This window comes from Erythrolamprus reginae, chromosome 3 (genome assembly GCF_031021105.1).
Source record: "Erythrolamprus reginae isolate rEryReg1 chromosome 3, rEryReg1.hap1, whole genome shotgun sequence".
Taxonomy (NCBI): domain Eukaryota; kingdom Metazoa; phylum Chordata; class Lepidosauria; order Squamata; family Dipsadidae; genus Erythrolamprus; species Erythrolamprus reginae.
The window spans coordinates 169088928-169105555 of record NC_091952.1 but is presented as its reverse complement, the minus strand read 5'-3'; the positions used below and the strand labels follow the sequence as shown (position 1 = coordinate 169105555).

At 35.7% G+C, this 16628-nt stretch overlaps 1 protein-coding gene across 2 annotated transcripts in view; it reads left to right on the top strand.

Annotated features, from left to right (window-relative positions):
• Positions 1 to 16628, top strand: part of PIGN (phosphatidylinositol glycan anchor biosynthesis class N) — a 70705-nt gene that overhangs the window by 5440 nt on the left and 48637 nt on the right. For both annotated transcript variants that reach the window (XM_070747131.1, XM_070747132.1), the window contains exons 3-12: positions 1401 to 1522; positions 3152 to 3250; positions 3554 to 3660; positions 4674 to 4798; positions 6313 to 6443; positions 8434 to 8550; positions 9936 to 9976; positions 11213 to 11272; positions 14794 to 14886; positions 16312 to 16367. In XM_070747131.1, coding sequence (XP_070603232.1) covers positions 1401 to 1522; positions 3152 to 3250; positions 3554 to 3660; positions 4674 to 4798; positions 6313 to 6443; positions 8434 to 8550; positions 9936 to 9976; positions 11213 to 11272; positions 14794 to 14886; positions 16312 to 16367 — 951 coding nt within the window. The remainder of the gene's footprint in view (positions 1 to 1400; positions 1523 to 3151; positions 3251 to 3553; positions 3661 to 4673; positions 4799 to 6312; positions 6444 to 8433; positions 8551 to 9935; positions 9977 to 11212; positions 11273 to 14793; positions 14887 to 16311; positions 16368 to 16628) is intronic.

Genomic DNA, 16628 nt, shown 5'->3' with positions numbered 1-16628 from the left:
ACAGCAAATATAGAAAGCATAGTAATACAATTGATCCAATTAATACAATTAAAAAACTTTAAAAATCCTAAAACACTTTAAAATATTCAATTATCATTCACTCAATAGATCACGCTAAAAACACTCGTTGGTCTGGGGGAATGATCTAATGACCCCAAGCCTGGCGGCAAAGATGAGTTTTTAAAATTTTTTGGAAGGCAAGGAGGGTGGGGGCAGTGCAAATCTCTGGGGGGAGCTGGTTCAAGAGGGCCGGGGCTCCCACAGAGAAGGCTCTTCCCCTAGGTCCTGCCAGCCGGCATTGTCTGGCTGACAGGAACCTGAGGAGATCAACTCTGTGGGACCTCACCGGACGCTGGGATTCGTGCGGCAGAAGGCGGTCTCGGAGATAATCTGGTCCTATGCTGTGTAGGGCTTTAAAGGTCATAACCAACACTCTGAATTGTGTCCGGAAACCGATCGGCAGCCAATGTAGTCCACGGAGTGATGGTGATATATGGGCATGCCTTGGAAGGCCCATAACCGCTCACGTGGCTGCATTTTGGACGATTTGAAGTTTCCAAACACTCTTCAAAGGTAGCCCCATAGTAGCCTTTCTTGCCAAAGTTGTTTAGTAAATAATTGCAGTTGAGTAACCTGTTAAATTAGTAACCTGTTTGTTAATTGAATTGGGCTTCTCCATCGCCTCTGCTTGATATTAGGTTGCAAAAGGTGATCGCATGACCTTGGGACATAGCACCGTTCGTAACTTATGAGTCAGTTGCCAAGCATCTGAATTTTGATCACATGATTATGGGGATCCTACAAAGGTTGTAAGTGTGAAAAATTGACATAAGTCACTTTTTTCAGTGATTGTAACTTTGAAAGGTCACTATATGAATGGTTGTAAGTCGAGGACTGCCTCTAATTAGAGCTTATTTGTCTTAAATGTAATGGCATGCTGCATTTAATTTTAAAATACAAGTGCCATTCTGAAGGAGCAGAGACTTAGAGCATCTGGTTCAGAGGCTTTTTCTTATAACTTTCTTAAGGCAAATTAGTGTCCTCCAGATGTATTGGAGTTCAACTGCTGTCAACTTCAACCAGCTGCATTGATTCATTGAATCTGTAGCCTCAAATATCTAGAACACATCAGGGTTTCTATGTCTGACTTTCTTGAGCATAGTTTAAAGCAGGGATAGACAACCTGATGTGTTCTAGATATTTGGGGCTACATAAAGCAATGCAGATACCCCTGTACTAGCTTAGTTGTCTAACGCTTAGATATGGACATTCTTGTTTTTAAAGCCGAGTCCACGATATTGTTCCCTTTTTTTCATGTCAGCCTAAAGTAGATTCTGTACTTGAAATGTAAGTGAGCTATGCCATCAGCCTTTTAATTTAGAATGAATCTTTCTTTCCAGGAATATTATAGCTTCACAAGGCAGTTGGGGAGTATCTCATACTCGTGTTCCAACAGAATCTAGACCTGGGCATGTTGCTCTAATAGCTGGATTTTATGAAGATGTCAGTGCTGTTGCTAGAGGTATGGAACATCCAATTTATTTTAACAAAAAAGAAAGACTTTCTATGTCTATTGCAGCTCCTTTTGCAATTTATTGAACATGGGGAACTGCAGTGTGTAAATTAGATTGCCAATTTGTGGCGATTTTGTCTGCATCCTATCCTACTTTATTATTCTGGAAAACCTCTGATATAAATGGAAATGAGATGGCTGTGTTAAGTTGTAGTTTAGCTAGTTATGCTTTATTGAATGCAATCATGCCTCGGTAAGCTCACGCTTCATCATAAACCATAATGTGATTTATTTCATTTTTATTTTAACATATTAAAGAACTCAGTCTATGTCTTTGAAATCCACCTATTTAATTTTTTGTAAATGGGAACTACTACTTTATTATATTGGCTTTCCATTATAAGAACACAACTTAAATGCAATCAGGTATTGTGAGCTTAAGTCTAGTTGCAACTTTTATTACTGTATCTAAATGATATTTGCAGCACAATTCTGTGTATGTTTACTGAGAAATAAATCATTAGTTTTAGTGAGGTTTGTTCTCAGATAAATCTTAGATAAAGCAGAGAACTACAGGCCTAACTCATTTTCATTCTCTCCCTCTCTCTATATATACATATGTACATATGTGTGTGTGTGAGTGTGGGTGTGTATTGATATATATATATATGTTTAGAAAGAAGGATTAGTTTTTAATTTTTAATTTTTGGCTCAATATAATTTATTGCTGATTGTACAGTATGTTACATTATAGTATATGATAACATATTTTTGACTTAGAGAAGTAAACAGTTTGAAACAATGGCTTCCTGGCTTCTTGTATACAGTTATGCTTTAGTATGATGTGTGAATGGAAACATATACACTGCTAAAAAAAATAAAGGGAACACTCAAAGAACACATCCTAGATCTGAATGAACGAAATATTCTCATTGAATACTTGGTTCTGTACAAAGTTGAATGTGCTGACAACATGTGAAATTTATTGTCAATCAGTGTTGCATCCTAAGTGGACAGTTTAATTTCACAGAAGTTTGATTTACTTTGAGTTATATTGTGTTGTTTAAGTATTCCCTTTATTTTTTGAGAAGTATAGAATAAATTAAAATAACTTATCATTTGCTTCTGGTTTCTGAAATTCTTGGCTCAGTTTTATGCCTATCCCTGGAAATGCAAGAAGAAATTTGAGAAAACAAATGGGAAACAAACAAAAGATAGTCAAAAGAATCCAGTATTGTTTTATTTTTTGTAATTGTTTAATAAGCCATAATTAAAACAAGCTGCAAATTTACATAATACTCTATATGAATAAGATTTGTGACCTTTCTTTGAAATTTCCAATTTCATTGAGGTTTTCCAGATAGATTCTTCAGCCAATTTTTAGTAAATATTGAAAAAATAAATTGAAAATTATTATTTTTGTGTAGGGTATTTTGAAGTATTTTAACATTTTCTATACAAAAATTACAATTTTCCCATGTTAAAAATAAACATACAACTTTCTAATTAAATTAATGTGGATTCACTTTTCCCAGATGAACATAATGCCTTTATAGCTTTTACAACTGGCACCAAATCCTACTTTTCCCTATTAAAAGAAAAGCAAATAACTTCAGTAATACACTTTTTGATTTACAGGATGGAAAGAAAATCCAGTGGAATTTGATTCTATTTTCAATGAAAGTAAATATACTTGGAGCTGGGGAAGCCCAGATATTCTACCTATGTTTGCTAAAGGTGAGTTTATTTTAGCATTATTGAGTCTTCATTTATAAAATATTAAAGATTTATAATTAATTGTAATTATAAATTACAATTCCCATCATTTTGTTAGTTGTTTACATATCAAATGGAAGGAAAAGTTATTTTTAGAGAAGTTCTCCACCTAAGTGTATAAGCAGCTTCTAGAGGTTGGTGTGAAATAACTCTACGTACTTTAAAGTATATTTATATGAGGCTAAAATATGTTTTGAGAAGACCTAGGGAAACTGAGTTAAAAATACAGTTATCCTTTTCTTTAGCTCGAATGTTTGGTTGCAGGTGCTACTGGTGATCACGTTTATACCAATTGCTATAAAGCTGAAAGAGAGGACTTTGCAGCTGAAGATGCCACTATATTGGACACTTGGGTTTTTGACCAGGTTAAGGTGAATAATTTTTTTTGTTTTGCATCCCTATTATATGACTGGCAGAGAATAATTGACAATACATTTTTTTTTAACAGTGTGGTACATTTTAAATAAAGTGGGGTTTTAAGTACCATATTTTTTGGACTATAAGTTGCACCGGAGTAAAAGACGCACCTTAGTTTTTGGGGTGGAAATAAGAAAAAACAAATTGTGCCTACCAGCATTTATCTGGCTAGCGTCCTTAGAAAACAGCCTGGAGCAGGTATATTAGCCTTGCAAAGCTCCATTTGAAAGACTGCTTGCAAAGCTCTGTTTGAAAGGCTGTTTCAGCCTCCAAAAGCTCCGTTTGAGATACTGGGCGGGGTTACGTTTGGTGTATAAGATACACCCAGATTTTCACCCTCTTTTGGGGGGGGGGGATGTTTCATACTCTGAAAAATACAGTAGTGTTCAACTATCTAGGATAATTTTATGTTGGATTTCCCCTGTCATTTGCTCCATAGTTTGTAGTATAACATGTTCATCTGAGGAAAGAATTAGATATTTCTGTGTGCAGAATGCAAAGAGAACTGAAGTTTTCAAATTATGAATATTCTTACACACACAGGGGAGTGAGGAACTAGAAGGTAAGTGTCAGGCCCCAGGTTAATATGTGAATTCAAAGGTTGGCCTGACACTTACCTTCTAGTTCCTAAGTAGTCCTTCAGTATTTTTAGTTGTGATTTCTTTTTGTCATAAAAGTCAGCGGGGAAAAACTCAGGAAAAATGATGAAGGTGAGAATAAATGTTAGATACTCCCATCTGCCTTAAAGATCTTTCAAGGATTTGTAAGTCATTTAGACTTAAGTTATTCTTTTGAATGTATTTTCTGTAGAAATGAATATAAGGACCATATTCTATAGGAGAATTTATCTAAATGTCTTCCTTCCAGGTTCTTCTGTGTGATAATTGCTGATACAATAAGAGATTCTAACTTTCTGGTTAGAACTATTTCTGGTGCACAGAGTAATTTACTTGGTTTTCTGATCTAGGATTTCTTCAACTTGGCTAAAAACAATGAAACATTGTTTTCTAAACTTCATGAACAAAAAATCATTTTCTTCCTGCACTTATTAGGATTAGATACAAATGGTCATGCGCATCGGCCTCATTCAAGGTAAAAATGCATGATTTATATTTTTGAAATATAGTATAAGTACAACCAAAGCTATAGAATTTTAAATAACTTTAATTTGTAGCAACCGTTATTCATGGATTCAAAACTTGATATTACTTCCAACTTATGTGAAGAGCATGAATGAGAATGGGACAAAAATTGCCATTGAGGACAAGATCAATTTGATGAGCATGGCTCCCTCTGCAATAATAATAAATGTAAATTTATTTCATTAATGGAAGGACTGAGGCATTCAATAAAACAAGTGTTAATGTATTCTACTAAAATTAAAGAATAATGTAATAGTAACAAGTGAAGGAAAAGTTTAAACCAGACTATATAGACTGCTAGAATGTTTTCCCACAGAAGTCATCCCTTAATCACCAAATTCTCTCATGGAAATTCCCATGAAGTGGGATCAATGTATTTGAATTGGAAGGCCATGTAATTATTTTATAATAAAAAAGCAAGCAAGTTATGGCATGTAAGTTTGATTTCCCTCCCTCCCTCCCTCCCATTCTGAATGTGCCAGTGGAAAAATGGCAGCTTGTAATAAAAAATTATTTCAGACACTTCCATCTAAATAAACTATTGCATTTTGATCTTTTGATCATTTGTTATACAATATCATGTTTGAAAATTAAATGCTTGGAGTGCTTTAAATCCAGTTTTGCAATGTGATGTGCGAAGAAATGAATATTGTATAAAATAAACTAAGTTGAGGATATTTTAATGATTTTATTACTGTGCTTTATTGGTGCTATTTTAAAATCTTGTTGTTCTGTCGGGCTCTCTGGTATACTCCTCCCAAAAATTCACAGGTACAAATTTCAGACACACACACGTTTGAAAATTCAAAACAATGTTCTTTATAATGAAAATTCATTTAAACTAAGCCCTCTTTTGGTATAGCAAAGAGCACTGGTCTCCAAACAAACTGGTAATTTGTACAAGTCCATTATCAGTTCTGTGATACTTAGCTTGCAGCTGTGAGGCAATTCACAGTCCTTCTTCTTTCACAAAGTGAAACACACTTTTCTCTGGTTTAGTTTCCATGCGGGGAAAAATCAGCACACAAAAGGTCAAAGTCAGTAAAGCAGTCATGAAACACAAAGATCAGATAATCCTCCACAATGGCCAAACCCATAGGCTGCTATTCACTAATTATCACAGCCCCACCCAACCACAGGTGGCCTCATTTTCTTTGATAATAATCTCTCAGTTGTTGTTGCCTATGCATCGCTCTCTGCATGCATGGCTGTATCATTAACTCTTGTTCCGAATCCAAGGAGGAGCTAGATAATTGATCTCCTTCTGAGCTGTCTGCCACACTCTCCTCCTCCCTGTTACTTATGTCTTCTTGGTCAGAGGAGCCTTCATCATCAGATTCCACAGGGGAGGGGGAACAGGCCTGCAGCATGTGGATGTCTCTCCTACATCCACAGACCTTGGGGCAGGAGCTGGGCCAGAGCTAACCACAACACTTGTGCAAATGTATTTTTCCTTTTCTGTAGGGAATATAAGAACAACATCAGGAAAGTTGATGAAGGTGTACAAGAAATTGTTTCATTAGTTGAGGACTTCTATAGAAATGATGGCAGCACAGCCTTTATCTTAACTTCTGACCATGGAATGACAGACTGGGGTGAGATTTTGTTTCAGAACACTCTAAAGGTTCAGCTCAGAAAATCTTTGTCCATTGTGCCCATATTTTGCTTTCTTTATTCATTACACAAGCCAGTATTTTCTTTACATAGGATTAATTATATTTTGGATTTATTTATTTTTTAGAAATGGATGCTTATGTTTGTATTCACAGCACTGTGTCATTTATGTTAAACTTTGATAAAAAATATTATTATTATTATTATTATTATTATTATTATTTATTAGATTTGTATGCCACCCCTCTCCGTAGACTTGGGGCGGTTCACAACAGCAATAAAACAATTCATGACAAATCTAATAATTTAAAAACATTTTTAAAAAACCCGTTATTAAGCAGACATACACACAGACATACCATACATAAATTGTATAGGCCCAGGGGAGATATCTCAATTCCCCCATGCCTGGCGGCAAAGGTGGGTTTTAAGGAGTTTACGAAAGGCAAGGAGGGTGGGGGCAGTTCTAATCTCCGGGAGGAGCTGGTTCCAGAGAGTCGGGGCCGCCACAGAGAAGGCTCTTCCCCTGGGACTCGTCAAACGACATTGTTCGGGACCCGGAGAAGGCCAAGTGTCAGGTACAAGAGGAAAGTTACTTTATTCTTAAATAGCCATATCTTTACTGAACCATGGCCATATTATGAGGCTCCAATAGATTGCCTTGATTTAAAAAAAAAGATTGCCCATCACTGACTTAGACAGATTTCAGTAATAAAAGGTGTTCTGACCAAGACTGAAAAAGGCTGAATTTCAATTTAGATATAAGTAAACTACAAATAATAAATGAAATCAAATTGAGCTGGGACTAGGAACGAAAGAACCAAAGCAGAGATTTTAATAGATAGTTTAAAAGGAGAAGAGAAAAATCAAGATCATATAGAATGGGTCGACAGATGTGTAGCCAGGTCCCTGCGACCGTAGCCATCATGGTTAATGGTGAGAAATACAGGAGCAAAATATAAAGGGATTTCAGAATTATGTTCAAGCTATAAGGAATGGGAAAAGAAAAGTGGCAGAGTCATTTTAAGAAAATGAGAGATCTTGAGTTACTGAAAGTGATAAAAAAAATTGGAGTGACAATTATGCCTGATGAGATTAATGAGCAAACAGTTCATTATAGAAGAGTTGACTAAACTTTTACTATATAAAGAAATGAAGTGCCTGAGGCATCTGTAGGAATTTGAGTAAACCTTAATTTTAGGTTATTGGTTGGTAGTAGTAGTTGCATAAAAATCCTCTATGAATAATTCAAAATCCATATTGGGGCAATCCTTCAAGGGCAGTTGTGGATAAACGGTGAGGTGAAAAGGAGAGTTACATGAAGAAATAATTTGAGTGGTATTGAAGCTGTATACTGCCCTCTAGTTCAGTGATTTTCAACTTTTCTTGACCCGCGGCACATTTTTTACATTTACGAAACCCTGGGGAACATTGAGTGGGAGGGGGAGGCGGCGGCTAAAAAAAGTTTGGACAAAAAAAATATTTCTCTCTCTCTTCCTTCCTTTCGCTCTATTTCTCTCTCCCTCTTTCTCTCCCTTTATCTTTCTCTCTCTCTCCATCCCTCTTTCTTTCTGTTCCTTCCTTCCTCTCTTTTTTGCTCTCTTTCTCCCTCCCTCCCTCCCTCCCTCTATGTCTTTCTCTCTTGCTTTCTTGCTCTCTCTTGCTCTCTCTTGCTCTCTCTCTTTCTCTCTTGCTTTCTTTTTCTTGTTCTCTTTCTCTCTCTCTTGCTTTCTTTTTCTCTGTCTTGTTCTCTCTCTCGCGCGCGCTTTCTTTCTCTCTTCCTTTCTTTCTCTCTCTGAGCTTCGCGGCACACCTGACCATGTCTCGCGGCACACTAGTGTGCCATGGCACACTGGTTGAAAAACACTGCTCTAGATGAACAGAGCAGAGAAATGGTATTCAAAAGCCACCTCTTTAAAAATAATCATAATAATAAAAAATGACTTTGATTTATTTTCTGTATATGTTTAGGGACTCATGGAGCAAGTCATCCATCAGAAACATTAACACCCCTAATTGCTTGGGGAGCAGGAATCAAATATCCTCAGATGGTTACCTCACAGCAATATAAAGATACATTTTTAAAAGGTAAATGCAATTAGTTGTGAAATACCCATAGTTACCATTTTTTATACATACATTATGAAAAGACCATTTTTAGTGTTATTAATTCTACTGTTACATTAGTAAAATCCTCATTTAATGAATAAGGAATAAAATTTTACTAGAAACCATTATGTTTATGTGTATTATCTCATTGCTAAAACATTTGAGCCATTGTTTTTCATATTTATAATGCAAATCTTCCTTTGCAGAAAATAAATTTTACTTGAAACTTTTGATTTGTGAGCATGATTTTATGAGCTGGGTGTAGTTTTAAACAAGGCTAGTTTGGTCCCTTGTCATCTTTAATCAAACCTAATTGAATAGATTAATGGATTTAAATTAATTGTAAATTACCAGATTGTCAGATACCGTTAATTTTTCTTCATGATACTTGAAATCCTCAACATTCTTCTTGCTTGCCCAGGTATCCTGCTTCCTACATTTAATCTTCACTTTGCTCATATTGTTTTAACATCATACCCTCTGTGAATATGAATCATTCTTGTTTCCAAGTCTGATTTTCCTAGATTGGAAATGTGGGCGATAATTAACTGCATAGTGTAATAATCCAAGATAAAAATAGGCATATCCTCCATCACTTAAAAGGGCACATTAAATGAAATGTTAAGACGGACCTAACATTAACCAAGTGTAAGAAATTACTCCTGGATGCTGTACTCATTAACATGAATCATGGCCATATTATGAGGCTCCAATAGATTACTTTGTTAGGAATACAGTTTTTGATTTTTTTTTGGTCATCTCTTGTCCAACCAAGTTTTTGGAACTAATAAAATAAATAAAAAATGAACATAGCAGGCATATAGTTCTAAATATAATTTTATCTAATATTTCTGGGGTGGAGGAAAATACTCTTTGTTAGAGAGACTATTGGCTCTTTAATGGTAAATTAACTAGTAATCTAGATTTGGGCCACAGAACTATGGCCAGATTGGTTTAAAAAAGCCTAATTTTAGAATATGTGGAAGCTCTCTGCCTTAACTGTTTTTGGAATCATTTTCTAGTTTATTTTATTTAGTAAATTTATGTGACTGCCCATCCAACTTGAAGTAAATTACCTGCTAAACCCTAATCAATGATTTAATGAGATATAGCTGTCCACCCAAGAGAAGATGTTGAATATTCTGATGTGTGCCTTTTCCTTATGTAGTGATTCCTTAGATTCAGATTAAAGTGATTTGTATTCCCTTTAATACATTTCTTAATACTATAATCTTCAGATGAAGCACAGATATATTTGAATGTGAAGAAAAAGATTATTAAAAGAATAAGCTTATAACTGCTAAGTATCTAAAGAGTTATCTTCCCCCCCCCATAAATTATCATTCTTTTTTCCTCATTTATAGAATGGAAGCTGGAGATGTGGAAGCGCCAAGATATGAATCAGGTATCTGGTTGCTTCAAATCTATTGTTTTTAACATACTTTATTTTAATATAAGAACTGCTGCATGAATCCCAGCGACCAGTTAGGTCCCACAGAGTGGGCCTTCTCCGGGTCCCGTCAACTAAACAATGTCGTTTGGCGGGGCCCAGGGGAAGAGCCTTCTCTGTGGCGGCCCCGGCCCTCTGGAACCAACTCCCCCCGGAGATTAGAATTGCCCCCACCCTCCTCGCCTTTTGTAAGCTCCTTAAAACCCACCTCTGTCGTCAGGCATGGGGGAACTGAGATACTCTTTCCCCCTAGGCCTTTACAATTTATGCATGGTATGTTTGCTTGTAGGTATGCTTGGTTTTATAATAAGGGTTTTTTAGTTGTTGTAGTATTGGATTTACATGCTGTTTTTATTATTGTTGTTAGCAGCCCCCGAGTCTACAGAGAGGGGCGGCATACAAATCCAATAAATAATAATAAATAAAATAAATAAATATTATTATTATTATTATTATTATTGTTGTTGTTGTTGTTATTATTATTATTATCATCATCATCATTAATTAGATTTGTATGCCGCCCCTTTCTGAAGACTCGGGGCGGCTCACAGCATACAATATAAAACAGTAAATACAAAGACAAATCTAATTAATTAAAAACTACATAAACTAAAAACCCGATACATTAAAAATCAATCAAACAAATTCAAATCACAGCCATACATCACACTTATTGGCCAGGGGGCTGAGAACTAATAGCCCCAAGCCTGGTGCCATAAATGAGTCTTAAGGCTCTTGTGAAAGGCAAGGAGGGTGGGGGCAGTGCGAATCTCTGGGGGGAGCTGATTCCAGAGGGCCCCCCCCACAAAGAAGGGTCTTCCCGTAGGCCCCGCCAAGCGACATTGTCTACCTGACGGGACCTGGAGAAGGCCGATTCTGTGGGACTCATACGGCAGAAGGCAGTCCTGCAAGTAATCTGGCCCAATGCCATGTAGGGCTTTGTAGGTCATTACCAACATTTTGAATTGTGTCCGGAAACCAATCAGCAACCAATGCAGTCCGTGGAGTGTTGGGGAGACATGGACGTAATATACATAATATATTATATTATTATTATATTATATTTTTAAGTTATTTGCAATGATTCATGTATATACAAATGTTTCATGCAAATACATCATAAAAGAGACTTCAGCTTTTAATTGTACTTAATTATACATTTAAAAGGAGACCTTTTTTTTCTACTTGTAGGCTGACATTGCACCATTGATGGCTTCTCTTATTGGAGTTCCTTTTCCTCTGAACTCAGTGGTAAGTTAATAGGCCATTTTTCTTCTCATTGGAAAATGACCAGTGATGGAATTTCGCTGTAGACCAAGTTCATATTTTACATGAGTCCATGGTTTGTTTAATCACTTGATTTAAATAAACCACAAATGACTGGATATGTACACCACACTAAATCATAATCCATTTTTAAATATTTCATAATGGATTCATAGAACAAGCTAATCCAAAAGCATACATTTCATATAATGACTTAATATTCGTTCTTGCATACAAATTGTAACAAATCAATTGATGAAAGATTATAGAACTATATACTGTCATCATTAGGTGGACTTTCCACATCCTTCTCAAACTTCAGCTTGCCTTTTAGAGCTGAAAGTTGAAATTTGACCTTTTTTTTTTTTGTCATTTATCATTAGCTGGTGTTATGGCGCTTTTGTTATCAACTTTCATGGCACTTTTGTTATTAACCATTCTTAGTTCAGTGAATGATGCGAAATAGAGACTGTATCCTTTTGGGTATCCCAACAAATACCTCATGATGTCTGTCAGAGTCTCTCATGGACAGATTGGTGAACACTATATTTGGATGATTATTCTCCCTCCCTCTCGCCCAATCCCTCCTTAGATTCTTCCTTAATTAAACTTATATCAAAATAAATATATAAATGCAAAGATTAACTTCAAAATATACAAAGTGCCATCAATGAACAACAATATAGAGGAACTGTCTTTATCTCTTTGTATATTCCAAATACTTATCCAAAAGTATGTTTTTTGAAAGGCAATATATGTGTCAGTGTGGAATCTCCATAGGGATGATTTCTTTTTTTAAATATTAAAAATATTTTTTGATGAAATTAGGCAATCTACACATGTTTAACCATTTTTAATCTCCTGTAGAAGGAAATGTTAATCACGAAATATTTTAGACGAAAGTGAGAGAGAATTCTTTTTTCCCCCTTAGGTAGAATAAGTTGTCATTCTCTCCTAACACTTTTGCTAACTGCAGTTAAATTTTACCTCATTCCATTGGATATAGTTTAAGCCACTCCCTCATCATTGTCATCCATTTTGGGGGGAAACTTTTGTGGGATTACATCTTTTACTGCTCATAATAACCCTGCCAGTTTTAAGTCTCATCCAGTCTTACTCATCCAGTTTCATCTATGTTGCCATATCTTTGGATCACTCATGCCCTCATCACCTCGAGTTTCGATTACTGCAACGCTCTCTACATGGGGCTACCTCTGAAAAGTGTTCAGAAACTTCAGATCGTGCAGAACGCAGCCGCGAGAGCCATCATGGGGCTTCCAAGATTCGCCCACGTTTCTTCAACACTCCGTGGCTTGCATTGGCTGCCGATCAGTTTCCGGTCACAATTCAAAGTGTTGGTCATGACCTTTAAAGCCCTACATCACAATGGACCAGATTACTTCCGGAACCGCCTGCTACCGCACGAACCCTAGTGACCGATAAGGTCCCGCAGAGTTGGCCTTCTCCGGGTCCCGTCGACTAAACAATGTCGTTTGGCAGGCCCCAGGGGAAGAGCCTTCTCTGTGGTGGCCCCGGCCCTCTGGAACCAACTCCCCCAGAGATTAAAACTGCCCCCACCCTCCCTGTCTTTCGTAAACTACTCAAGACTCATTTATACTGCCAGGCATGGGGGAGTTGAGATAGCTCTTCCCACTAGGCCATTACAAGTTATGCATGGTATGTTTGTGTGTATGTTTGGTTTTATAATAGGGGTTTTAGTTGTTTTTTATTGTTGGATTGTACATGTTGTGTTTATTATTGTTGTTAGCTGCCCCGAGTCTGCGGAGAGGGGTGGCATACAAATCCAATAAATTATTATTATTATTATTATTATTACAGTATTATCTTTTATTATTATTTATTTCTTTATTAATTGGATTTGTATGCTGCCCCTCTCTGAGGACTCGGACTTTTAACTTGAATACTTTCTATTTTTGAGAGCAAGAAATTGAGAAGAAACATTCTGTGAGGTAATAGGGAAAGTGTTGAACCAGGGCTACGAAGAGCCAAGTGGTTTTGGCCAGTCATTATCTCTGTAATCTATTTCATGGTCTTGTTGTTTTAAGAGAAAGAGAAGAATTTAAAGAAGCGGGTATAAATTTAACAGATAAATAACAAATAACTCAAAAGTTTCTGGAGAAATTATACATTTGAAAAGTTGGTTTGAAAAGTAATCTATGTGTGCTTGGAAAAATGTATTTTATTGGGGGCTCAGATAATTGCTTTGTATGCGTGTAAGAGAGAGAGAGAGAGATGGAGAGTAATAATCCGTTCATTTCATAATTGAATCACTTCTTCAAATCACAGTGACCATCTTTATGACTTCATAGCAGCTGACTCTCATAAAATTATAATGCCACATGAAGTGAACTGAAGTTTCTAATGTTCCAGCTTATGGAATGGAGAAATTGTGTCTTCAATCTTTAATAAGAAAAACACTTGCCTAATCATTGTCACATCTATCAACCAACCCTTTATAAGGAGAAGTCAGCTTAAAATATTGTGATTCTGTAAAAAAAACTCTGAGAGAAGAGAGCTTCATTTGTAAACCAGGATGCTTCTATCTGATATGGGTCAAGTGAACCAGGTGAAATTGAAACCTTATTTGAAAAGAAACCATCACAAAAACAACATAAATGATTGAAAAAAATGTGCACTTTCTAATGAAATAAAAATGAAGGTGATTGAAGATGAGAAAACAGAGAGCGATAGAAAAAAAACTTGTTCTTTCTAATGAAGATGATTGACCGTGAGGAAACAGAGCTCTCTGTTTTCTCACCTCCAATCATCTCCATTTTTATTTCATTAGAAAGAGCACGTTTTTTTCTATCATATATGTTGTTTTGGTGATGGTTTCTTTTCAAATAAGGTTGCAAAAAAAATCAGGGGACAGCTGGTCCACTTGACAAAGAATAACCCTTATTTATTTATTATTTATTTATTAGATTTGGATGCCACCCTTCTCCAAAGATTCAAGAGGACCATCTATTCTCTCTCACACAATGGGCTAGCTCAGGGGTAGGCAAAGTTGGCTCTTATTGATTTTATTTATTTATTAGATTTGTATGCCGCCCCTCTCCGTAGACTCAGGGCAGCTCTTCTATGACTTGTGGACTTCAACTCCCAGAATTCCTGAGCCTATCATGCTAGTTCAGGAATTCTGGGAGTTGAAATCCACACGTTATAGAAGAGCCAACTTTGCCTACCCCTGGGCTAGCTAAACCCATGGGGTGGGGGAGTTATTTAAAGGAGTCTTGCATAGCGTTCTGTGGACAGTTGGTTTTTCTTCAACGTGCATGGAGGCTCCCTTTTCAAAGCTGGCATTTGCACTGCTGTTAGTAGAAGGAGTGTACTGATTCATTGGGAATAATATGGTTCTCTATTTCTGAAGATAATGTTTTACTTAAGGTACTGTAAGAGGTCCTTAATAAAAATGTTTGCCTTTCTAGCCCTGGATTATGCTGCTAAATATTAATTCTGGTTTTTTGCCCCCATTCCCACCCCAGGGTGTTTTACCTCTTGAATACTTGAATAATACTGCCCATTTTAAGGCAGAGAGCATGCTTACCAACGCTGTCCAGATTCTTGAACAATTTAAGGTATGTAAGTTATTACTGAAAGGTGTAAATTGCACATTCATATGGATATTTCCAGTAGAAACACCAGATTGACATAGAAACAACATAGCAAGTAGGCCGTGCTTATAATTTATTATGATGGTAAGATTACTGTATTGTTAAATCAAAAACAGTAGTATTAAGAAAAAACAAGCTTATATCCTTAAAACTTTTTTTTTACAGTACTGGGACAGCCAATATTGTCTTAAAAAAAACCCTACGGTAAATGTTTCACGGAACTTGTTTATTAAAACATAGAATTTACGGTAATTTCTATGGTTCAAACTTGCACAATTGATGTGAATTGATGTAATTGAAAGCAGCACATTCTAATCAAGGTGTAGAATTGCTCCTATAATTACATTTTGATGTTATTAGGACTGGCATGCCTCCTATTCCAACCACTAGGAGATGGTTTAGGAGTTGAAGTTTAAATTTCCATTGTCACTATTTATTGCTTCCTGATACACAAAATGGAGTTTAGATCTTTAAGGTGCTTGACAGCAAGATACTTCAAGGACAATAGTCTCCTCCAGTGTAAAGTTCTAATAATTAATATTACCATGGAAGCCCATAGCCTGAAATCAAGTAATAAATCCTAAATGAATTTTGGATATCATTCCTTAAAGACAGTTGCCTTGTTCCCTCTTAGTTGCTTTTTATCAAAGACTTTAATTTTGAGAAAGGTTTTGGGTACTAATTTTTTATGTGTGAACCACTTTTACTACTGCTAACCTCAATCTTTTAAGATATGTGTTACTAATTTATTAATTTTTAATTATTTTCACACATGAATGGTATTGTTATTTATTTTGCTACAATAAGTCACTTCGAATCTTTTAAGAGAGAAACCATATCTCTCTTATTTTTAAAAACACTTGCAATTTCCAATTTCAGGTATTGATTGATGAGTCTGCAACTTTTATTACATTGGCCTATTAGGATAAATCAGGTAGTTTCCAGGAAGTTTGGGAGAAGTTATATAATTCTGGATGCATAAATAAAAATCTTTTATTTTATACTTTTTAAGTTTTCCATTTTTTAAAACATAACCTGGAATTATGAGGCTGGTTTAGATCTAGAAAGTTAGCAATAGGTTATAGATACCTAAAAGTGATGCTGAATCTGATACTTATATAAGATTGATAATCCTCTCTACTTTCATTTTCATTTAATGTGTTTATTTATTAATTATTTCTTCAATGTATAGTCCTAAGCCAAAATAATATGATACATATCATTGCAGCCTCAAATCAGACAATCTGTAGGGGAGAAAAATTGATTTATAATCAAACAATGGAAGAAATCTGCTGGGGAGGAACAAAATGTACTGTTTTTTTCATTCATTCATTTTATACAAAATTACCTTATTAATAAAGTTGTTTATTTTTTTACTTGTGTGTTCAGGTTAGGATGGCTCAGAAGAAGAAAACTACATTATCATTCTTGTTTTCACCATTCAAGTAAGTACATGTTCCATTCTTAGAATGTATCCTTTTAAGCCAGTCACAAAGGAATGAAAAGGAATGAAATTTTCGGAATATAGTCAGATAAATGAAAGTGACACTATCAAGATTTTTTTTAAATGGAAGACCATAATGTAATAGAAATAATAATTTTACCAGTTATGCTCCTCATAGGAATACATTGCATCTCATAAAGGACAATTTGCAAAGCGTTGAACAATGAATACTGTTGTTTATTCTCATAATTTCTGTATTTTT